At 44.7% G+C, this 10,731-nt stretch overlaps 1 protein-coding gene across 1 annotated transcript; it reads right to left on the bottom strand.

Moving 5' to 3' along the window:
• Positions 1–5,740: 5,740 nt before the first annotated feature.
• On the bottom strand, positions 5,741–10,314 carry LOC146865342 (zinc finger MYM-type protein 1-like). Its single transcript, XM_085631391.1, has 2 exons — positions 8,269–10,314; positions 5,741–6,147 (listed from the first exon to the last, which is right to left on the bottom strand). The coding sequence occupies exon 1, from the start codon at positions 10,288–10,290 to the stop codon at positions 8,308–8,310; it is 1,983 nt and encodes a 660-aa protein (XP_085487517.1). The 5' UTR covers positions 10,291–10,314; the 3' UTR covers positions 5,741–6,147; positions 8,269–8,307.
• Between the last annotated feature and the right edge of the window lie 417 nt (positions 10,315–10,731).

Genomic DNA, 10,731 nt, shown 5'->3' with positions numbered 1-10,731 from the left:
TCCCCACGGAAAATCGTTTTAGCTGCCTAGAGGCTGTTGACTGACTACAGGGTAATGGAGGCATATCAATCATTTCCCTGATTCCCCTAGGTTGCTCTACACTAAGCCCCACCACACCATTAGTACATCTAGGTGTGGATTCACCTACCCCAATAGATCCATCTTGGAGACCCACTATTAGTTATGATCATCATGTAGATCACCCGCCAAGTGCCCCTACTCCTCGGGAAAATCTCCTCAGTCACATCAAGTTTGTTTCCTGGAACGTGGCAGGTTTACGTAGTAAGTTCACTCTTCCAGATTGGAGTGAACTAATTGAGGAACACGACATATGCATGTTTCAGGAAACCTGGAGTGTCGAGCCATTGTACAAGACAGGGTATTGTTGTTTTTTTGAGCCAGCAATCTCAATCGGGCGTGGCCGCCCTTCTGGCGGACTTATGGTTTGGGTCAGGGCAGACCTCATCCTTAGGATTACACATAATAGTAGTTCCACGCCAGACATAATGAGACTCTCCATTAAAGGCCCAAAGAAGGGCCATTCTTGGGAAGTTTTTAATGTCTATGCTCGCGGAACTCCAGGGGGTGCTAAGTCCCCTACCATCACATCTCTTTCAGGCATGCTTTCTACTTGCCCTCCTGATGCTCTCCTACTTGTGGCTGGCGATCTCAACTGCTCTTTTGAACCACTCGCTATAGATGATATCTTGGGAACACACAACGAGGACACTAGATGGGGTATCCCTTTATTATCTCTTAACCCTGTAAAAAGATGGTCCCCGGTCGTGATCCAACTAAATGCCCTAGCATTAGAATTCGGCCTAAGAGCTGCGAATGGGCGTACAGCCTCTGACCCGGGGGGTGCCAACACCTTCAATAGGGTCGCCTGTCAAAGCAGAATTGATTATATTCTGATTGACAGGAGAGGTTGGAAATTTGTTGCTGATATGATAATAACACCTTCAATCAGCAGCGACCATAACCCTTTATCACTTAGCATGCGGGAGTTGTGGCATAGTCAAGATCAAGCTCCCCCACATGGAATGCAGATGTTCACTAAGATACTCCACCCCTCTAATTGTAAAAGATTCCTCAGGTGGTCTAAATTCGTTCTGTCTAACACAAAACTTGCTGCTCTGGAAAAAATCCTTGTTGATTATACCGCCAGGCTTTCCATGGTACCCAATGACATACCTGGTTATACCAAAACCTTCGAGGAAACTATGGACTCGATTGGTATTCTGTTTCTGGACCACAGGAAAAAAACAACACCAAAAACTAAGTCAGAAAACAAGTGGTTTAACAAGGACTGCAGACTAAAAAAAACACCCTGATCCTCGCAATTAAATCTAATAATCCAGGGGTGGTCAGGGAAGCGAGGCTGCTCTATGGACAGGCACTTGTTCCTGCAAGGAAGGATTGGGATGAGCAACGTTGGGATTCTTTAAAATCCGCAAGCCACTCAAAAAATGGTGAGCTTTTCTGGTCCATATTGAGAAAATCCTCTATGTATGACCAGGACCAAATTCCCAACCACATTACGGACAGGGAATGGTTTGACCATTTCAGGAACCTATATGTAGGGGTGGGGCCTGTGGAGGATCACTGCACCCATGTGAGATCCACAGCTACTCCCACTGACCATTTTCCATTCGATAAGATCGAGAAGAAAGAGGTTGAGATCGCCATCAACAAAATCGTCTCTGCAAAGGCCCCGGGACCAGATGGTATCCCGGGTGACCTTTATAAAGCTAATGTTGACGGATGGGCAACGTATTTTGCGATCTTTATTAATAATCTCTTGGATGGCTCCCCGGTGCCTGAGTCTTGGAGGGGAGCAGAAGTAATCCCCATCTTCAAAAAGGGTTTAAGGGGTGACCCAGCGAACTACCGCCCAATCAGACTTATAGACGCTGGTCAGAAATTGGTCGGTAGGGTCCTCCTGGAGAGGATCCACTCCTGGGTGGACGAAAATGGCATCATGACAAAGTTCCAGGCAGGCTTTAGGGCCTGCACTAGCACAATTGACCAAGCATTTAGGCTAGTGCTCCTCTATTGGAAGGTGGTCACTATTGGTAAGGGCGCCTTATACCTGGCGTTCATTGATCTTAAGACCGCCTTTGACCTGGTTCCCCGTGATCGCCTGTGGCTGATTTTGGAGGAGCTGGGGATTCCCCCTTACATCCTGAACCTTCTCATCCGGATGCATACTAACAATTTTGCTCGCATCAGATGGGGAACTCAGGACCAAAAAACTTATAAAATTCCGGTGAATAGAGGGGTTCACCAAGGCTGTGTGTTGGCACCTACGCTCTTCACACTCTTTGTGAATGGCGTAGTCTCTTACTTGCTCGAAATTGAAGCTGACGTCCCCACACTGGCGGGTGATAAAGTCCCCGCCCTCCTCTTTGCGGACGACACTCTTCTAATTTCAAAAACACCAGCAGGACTACAGAAGCTTTTAGATCGCTTCTTTTTGTTCTGTGAGCTGAGAGGCCTTGTCATTAATACCTCTAAAACCAAACTCCTCTACTTCAACCCTACTAGATCCTTTCGATCCACCCTGACCCTAGATGGAAAACCACTTGAGCGTGTCAAGGAGTTTGACTACTTGGGGATCAGAGTCACAGACAGGCTCAAGTGGCAGCCCCACATCGACAAAATGGCACTCAATCATAGACGGGTAATAGGAAGCCTGGGAAACGAATTCCGAGCCTCTACTATTAAACCTATCGCCCCAGTTTTGGATATCTACGCTGCAAAGGCGGTAGGCAGCGCCCTTTATGGCGCTGAACTATGGGGCTTTTGCTGCGTAGATACCCTAGTGACCAACGAAAACAAGTTCTTTAGAGACCTTCTATCACTCCCGAGGGGCACTCCGACTAAACCTCTACTGAGCGACCTTGGTAGGCGCTCCATTAGAGACCTAGTCACCCTCCGCCCTTTGTTACACTGGGCGCGGTTGTGGCGTACCCCTGAGCTCTCCAACTATGCCGATGGCCTTAGGGAGGTCATGAACATGCAAGGAGCTCACAAAATTGAGTGGTTGACCAACATTAAAAAGCTCTTGGTCGCATCAGGTCTCGCATTTGACCGGGTTTTGGGGACACCAATACCGAAGGAGACAATTAAAAGAGCATATTGGGCATGGGTTGATGCCCGGGAGCATAGTGACCCCAATCATGGTAGGCTTACAGAGGCATTTCGTCAACATAAGCTTGTGCCTTTTTTAGAACCGTACCTGGACTTCATTACGAAGCCCAAGGACAGATCACTTTTTATCCAGTTTAGGTTTGGGACCCTTCCCCTCCGTGAAAGTACTAGCAAGTGGAATCCCCCACATAAGACTCTCCTGGATTGCCCAACCTGCCCAGGCGTCCCCGAAAACATCTCACATTTTCTTTTTGTTTGTCCAGCTTATGCGCCCCCAAGAATGAAATGGCTTGGGCCCGTCTGCCTGCAGCTAGGGACAAGGGACTGTTCTGCCGCCCTGAGAATCCTTAAATCGACAACAAACACCACTATAATTTGCGGGGCGGCCAAATTTTTAGGTTGGGCATGGCTGATCAGGCAGAGGCTAATTAGTTCCAGCTAATCTCTCCTCTATATCAAAGCTGCTAAGTCTAATACATTTTTTAATTATTTATTGTGCATTAGGCAACTAGATCTTTTTATGACATGTTTTTAAATGTATCTTTTCTATGTAATTGTGTTTTTATAGTACTGTGCTTTTATGACATTACATGTCGAAATAAAGCTTTGATTGATTGATTGATTGACATATGCAGCAGATGTACAATTGTGCAGAAACACAGTGACTGCAAAATCACATAATTCCAGTGGCCCAAGTTTTGACTGAACTTGCTCTGAACACATCTCAACAGCAGGACAAGTGCCAAAGGATACATCATGTGAGATGTGATATTTCTATGTTTTTCTGCATATGAATATCACGCAATATTTAGTTTGAACTCTGTTTGCTCTTAGTTTCCTCTGGCATTGGGATTTTACTGTATTTTTGTAACAAACTACAAATGGTTCATGTGTTCCCGTCCCATTACACCCCTGGTTGCATGCATTAATGCGGTGGTTTCCAGATGAGAGTGTTGTAGTTTGGTCAGGCATGGCTCGAGCGAGGGCTGGCGCAAATAAGTAGTACATCTTTGCCTAATTTAGTCATAAATTTGGAGCTGGGAGACCGGGCATTTCAATAACTAAGCTACTATTAATTCAAGTTTACCTTTGCCTTGAGCGCTCTCGTGTGCCCACGTGCAACATGCGTGCCGCTAGGACGTACCACAAATAAAAGACTGCATTTAACTGTGGTTTTCAGCACTTGTCAGATCTCGAAGGGATGGCTTAGTGCCCCACGCGCACTGATTCATGCCTTCAGTGAGTTAAAGTTGTGCTGTTCGGGGCGCCATAAGGCCTAAAGTTAGTTTGCGCATAAAAAACAGCTGTCAGCCCCCAGTCAGGGGCAGCTGACAGCCTGACGTGCCCTAGGGTTTACTGCCACGCATTTTCACCTGCTTTCTCACTCTAACCTGTCTTTGCCAAAGCTTACACCAAAGGCTTGAAGCATTTGATGTTCCCTAGCCTCCAGCAGCCCAGACACACATTCTGTCTTGCTAATTAACGCGTTGTCTGCAAAATATGTTCGCACTCAGGAGAAACGACAAGAAACTGATAGCAGCAGACAGATTTATTCACCTGAAATAGGGAGGATTATTGCAAAGTTGAAATTCTGAAGGGGGAGCTGTATGGGGCGGACATATGTCAGACGGAAGCGCGCGCACCGGTTCATTTTAGGGATACTGCCTCTGCGTCCCTCGCAATATTGGCAGCATTATTTGAACTTATCGGCAGCGTTGGTGGCATCAGGCGAACAGAATCGGGTGGAGTTCGAAATCGAATCGAGAGACAACATCACGCATTCAAAATACTCCTCTCATCTAACAATATTCAATTTATCACTAACACAATCAAACCCTGCCAGCGGCTTTTCCGCTGCCCATATCCAATGCGGACCACAGATATCTGCTGATGCGGACAAATAAGGGGCGGCTCCTCCGTTGGAGCAGAGAAGCGTCGCTCCACTCAATCCCCTCCCCCTCCACCCCCCCAAGGCCCTAGCGATGATAAATCCAATGGTAGTTCATTACAATCTTATTGTGCATCCCCCGTCCCAAGCCTAGCGTCAGGATGGGGCTGGGGCCACTGCTGACTGACAGCAGCAGTGAGGACAGGGGCGGTGGGTGAGATTAGAAAGTGGTGGGGCGCAACCGAATTAGCATACAGCACCGTAGCGAGCGAGCGCAGCTCGCGAGCCCGAACCCCAAAAGGGGGGTTTGGGGGGATTACCCCCCCCAAGAAAATTTTGGAAAAAAAGAAGAAAAATCGTGCATTTTCAAGCAAATTTGAGAAAGCAGGAAGGTTAATAAAGCAATTGTGAAAGTGCAGTTATTACATTAATAGATGGCATAACATAGGTAGCTGCTTATTCAGTATTACCACAGAGCTTCATACATTCTGTCCTATTATGCTCAGGTGCTGAATTCAGACTATAAGACTCATGGAAATCTCAGCTCTAAGAGTAGAAGAAGTTGCACAGCAGTGTAATGGTTGCCAGGCTCGTTCCGCAGGAGCGTCAGGAACTTGAAGAAAAGTCCACAGTCTTCCCCTACGGCCTTCCGACTCTATTAGAATAGACTCTAGAGTAACGAATGGCACGCAAGGGGAAAACAGGGAAACAAAACAAGGAAAGGCGGGGGAAGAAAAACAGTCTTACAACATACTGAATATTAGACTCTAGAGTAACGAATGGCAAGCAAGGGGAAAACAGGGAAACAAAACAAGGAAAGGCGGGGGAAGAAAAACAGTCTTACAATATACTGAATATAAAAGAGGCAGCGCAATGCGCTGTTACCGTGATTCTGGTTGAGCTGAACTTTGTACACACACTTCACATAGGTCCACGCAAGTACCCCAAATATAAATGGTATAAAGCAGTGTTTCCCAAACTGTGGTCACATTCCCAGGGGGGTCCTCAGGCAGTAATTTTAAAAGCACAAAAAAGTTCCTTGTAGAATCAGCAGTTTTCCAGCAACAATAAAAGTGTCAAGATTACGTCGGTGATTAATGTACCTGCTGGAGAGAGATGAGAGTTGTGTCAAGTGGCAGCTTTGACTTATCTAATGTAGCACAGAGGGTTAATATGCCTACTGCAAAGAACGTGTACCATGCATTTTGAAAAACATTTTTTATGTGCCTAGGTTAGTGGGTTACTGCTTTAGTCACAGATTCTTTTGTTACTGTGCAGTTCATAAGTGACAATAGTAATCTAGCACAGTGACCTATAAACTGTCATCAAAGAGCTGCTTGCAAGCTGCATGATACAAGTTAGAAACATATGTTTGTTTCAAGTCTTTCATTATCCTAATCCTGCTAAAAAGGTTTATTTGGGTGGAAATACATTTTTATTGTTAAAGTCAATGCTAACCACTGTTATGTTCTGAATCCTGAGTTTGTGCTTCTCCAGACCAAGCACTCTTTAAAAATGCCTACCAGTATGAATAACATGTGAATCCTACACCCTGTAGTCGCATTTGCCTTATGTAACATTTTCTATACACTGATTTACACGTATGAATCATTGTCTCCATGGGGCAGATTTGCAAGAAAATTGACTGTGTGTGTCGCAAGCCATTTGGCTGCGCCGCACTGAGTCACTTTCGAAGCACAGGGATGCGACATATTTACAACAATATGTTGCATCTCTGTGCTTCCCCCTGTGCTGGCGCACAAACTGCTGCCATACGCCTGCACAGGCACATTTGCACCATGGTGCAAGGATGCCTGTGTCGTGGGGAGATTGTTTATGTGCAGGAAGTAACCCTTCCTGCATGTAAACAATCAGAAATGGCGTTTTTCAACTTCTAAGTGTGCTGCATTAGCACACATAGAACTTGCAAAACGTCATTGTTTTACTGATTGTTTATGTGCAGGAAGGGACACCTTCCTGTACATAAGCAATCACCAGAGGTAATATCCTGTTTCTATGCGTGCTGCAGAATGCAACATGCATAGAAAGAGGAGAAATTAATACATTTCTCCAAGTTGCCCCTCCCTACGCCTCCCCTGGGGTGGCGTAGCATTCAGACACATTTCCAGATTTACGATTCCTCGTAAATCTGGAAATGTGTCTGGTTCCATGGGTTATGCGTGGGAACACCCACAGCAACACTCATGGAACGTCCCTTTCACGTAAAGTGCTGTGTGCAATTGGGCCATATTTACAAGACCAGTAAAAGTCACGCAGGGTTGCTTTTCCTGCCTTGGAAATATGGGGCACTAAAATGCGTCACTGGTGCATCACTTTTTGTGACGCACCTGTGGCGCAAGGGGCTTGTAAATCAGCCCCTATATGTGTGTGATTTAAGGTGCTCTGACATCCTTCAATGGTATGAGAGATGTTATAAAACAAATTAAATACATGTGACAGAGGGGCTATGGAGAGATGAGGCACTGTTGGAGGAGGATAATATGGGAATCATTGAAGAACCCCAACAAAGATTGTCATATCCTGGTGCATAGTAAGGTCATCATTTACTACTCTTTAAAAGCTGATACAATTCAATATATAATGATACATTTGTTGTAGACTGCACCATTGTTTCCTAAATTGTCTTGGGGGGAGAGCCTCCCAAAGCCCCCTTTGTAGTGGTCAGGCGCACTCACTGCACTAGGTGTGCACTGTATGGGGACTGGTCTGCAAACATTTGCCTGGGCTGCTTTGGGTTTCCAGTCTGGCCCTGGCAGGAGTCTCATACTGCGAAATAAAACCAACCATTTAAAAGTTAGTCATGGAGATGCAGCGCTAACCCTCCTGTTTTTTGCTAATTCTTTCAATATAAAATACTAAAATCCTTAGTAATTCGAGTATCCGTTTTGTGTGCACACGTGTGTTTATTGTTTTCGAATTACTGTTTTAATGTTTGAAATTTAAGTCATACAAATTGCTTGGGGGTCCCCGGCTTCCAGTGGTGACTCAATTGGGGTCCTCAGGAGTAAACAGTTTGGGAACCACTGGTATAAAGGTTTTCGCAATTTGCCAAGGGGAAAGGTTTGATAGGCAACACAAGCAACGAATCGTTCACCCTGCGGGAGACAGGTCCGGCCAGTGAACAAAGGTGAGCAAATCTGTGTAGTCTCCAAATAGAACAAACACTACAAAACTTTTAAAAACAGAGATAACAATGCATTTCTTACCTCAATCAGAATTTTTTGTATTCAAACAAGTAGCAGCATTCACTTTTTGTAGATGAAATCCGCACGTCTCTCTTTCAGTGTAGCAAACTTGTCAATTACTTTCATGTTGAAGTCCGGTATCTTTTGGACTAGCTTGCTCTCTACAGATAGCATCGCCAAAGCATTTAGTCTTTCCTCTAGCATGGTGTTCCTGAGGAATGTCTTTATGCGCTTTAAGGCTGAAAAACATCGTTCAGCTTCTACTGTTGTCATTGGAGTCGTAATCACAATTTTTAGTAAAGTCACTGTCTCTGTAAGTGAGTTTTCCATATGCAGTTTATGAATTAAACTCAGCAAAGTCAAGGCGCTTGTGGCCTTCCGGTACACAGGCATTCCGTAGAGTACAGTTAACTCAGTTCTCAGCTGCTCTTTTTTGAGCATAGGATACGCTTCCACAGCCTGATTCAGAGCACGCTCAGGGAAGGATTCATCATATTGTGCAAACTCTTTACCTTGCAATAAAGTCGCACTCACCAAATGTTTTGTGAACGAAAAGCGTTCTTTCGCCTGCACAATTACAATGTCACATATCTCCTTTCCAATTCGAACCAGAGAGGTGATGTTTTGTCTGCGGTTTGCAAAAACAGAATGCTGCGGCAGTTTGCTCTCTAAATCTTCAACCCCATCTCTCACTTTCATAATCTGTTGTACAAATGCAGATGTATTGGCTTTCACAGAGACAGTATCTAGGTCTTTTCTTTGCAACTGATCGTATAACACATCAACAGGAATCATTATGTCATGAAATAAAAACAGTAAGAACTGAAACTCTTTGTCTTGTAGTGTTCTAATAAAGCCATGGGCTTCATTCTGACTTGTGTGATCAAAGTCTGCTCTGGATGCTATGGCGACAAAACATTTCTCAAGGCCCTCCCTCTGTTCAAAGATTAAGTTGACTGTACGAATGTGAAAGTTCCAACGAGTTGAGGATCCCCTTGGTACGCTTTTGTCCACAATCTCATGAAGGGCTTCTGTTCTTTTGGGGGAACGTGTGAAGAATGCTGCTATGCCTCCGATATCCTGAAAGAAGACTCGTGTCTCTCTGATCTTTGATACCGCCTGTTGCATAATAAGATTGAGTTGGTGGGCGTAACAGTGCACAAAATGAGCATTAGGGTACACATCTCGAATTCTCTTCTGAACTCCACTAAGGCTCCCACTCATTACGGATGCACCGTCATAGCTTTGTGCGATAAGCTTTTGTTTTTGAGGCAGGTCCGGGAAAATTAAGTCCAGTTGACACAGTATTGCTTCAGTGATGGTTGCTGCACTAGAGTCACTTAAATGCGTGAAGCCATAAAATCTTTCCACAATGTTTCTGTCACTGTCAAGGTACCGAAACACTAACACGGACTGTGTTTGAGTGGACACATCAGTGGTGTCATCAGCCTGAATAGCCACAAAGTCTGTGTTTCGCAACTCTTGCACAATATGGCTTCTTATAATTTCGAGCATACAGTCAAGGAGTTCATTTTGTATTGTATTAGAGGTGCCCTTAAAGACTGTAGCATGTGCTAAATGTCTTTCCAAATCCTGGTCTATGGTTGACATTAAATCCACTAGGCCTCGGAAGATCCCAGGTTTTGAGGAAGTTTCCGATTCATCATGGCCTCGCAATGCCAGTTCGAAAGCACCACAGAAACGAATGCAATCAATGATCTTGGATAGATTTTGTCTGTTCTTATCCACAGCTTCATTGTGTTTTTGAATGGATTTGCGATACGCATCATTTATCTGCTGCTCAATTGGTGCGTCTTCCCCCAACATTCCCAGTCTTGTCAGGTTTTCCAGATGATTTCTTGTGAGCGCATGCTTCTTTATTTTTTCAGCGATGTGCTTCAGGTCGACCATTCCTTGCCGTGTCCAAGAAAAGTCACCGCCAAACAGCAAGCAGGGGAAGCAGAACAGAGAATTGCGTATAGGGCAGCCTGTAAGCCAATCAGCTTTTGTGTACCAGGCATTTGAGAATGTACGTTTTGACATTTTTCCTCTGTCCTGGGTAGTTTGCTGTAGGTTTATTTCAGGCTGATGAGGTCCCAATTCTTTTAACTTCAGTTTTCGTTCAAGTGGCCGTGACTGGAATGACTTTGTAATCAGCTCTTGTACTGTATTCATGATGGGGTGTCGGGTGTTGCTGGCCTTACCAATATATATATATATATATATATATTAAAGAAACCTGTCAATAATCAAAGTACAACGTATAAGGTGCAGTGCAATAATATCAAATTTCAGTATAAATACATTATACATATATATTGTGCATTATCCTAATACATCTCAAATGACTGCTAAAAATAGAGCCGTACTGCCTCCTGCCTCTCTGTGCCATAGTGTTGCTGGAGGCACTGAAAGACACTGCTTGAGGGCCTTGAGAGTGACCACATGACATACATGCTCTAACTACGATGTAAAAAAATATAT

This window comes from Triturus cristatus, chromosome 2_1, assembly GCF_964204655.1.
Source record: "Triturus cristatus chromosome 2_1, aTriCri1.1, whole genome shotgun sequence".
NCBI lineage: Eukaryota > Metazoa > Chordata > Amphibia > Caudata > Salamandridae > Triturus > Triturus cristatus.
The sequence above is the reverse complement of the archived record's forward strand: the minus strand, read 5'-3'. Positions and strand labels throughout refer to the sequence as shown.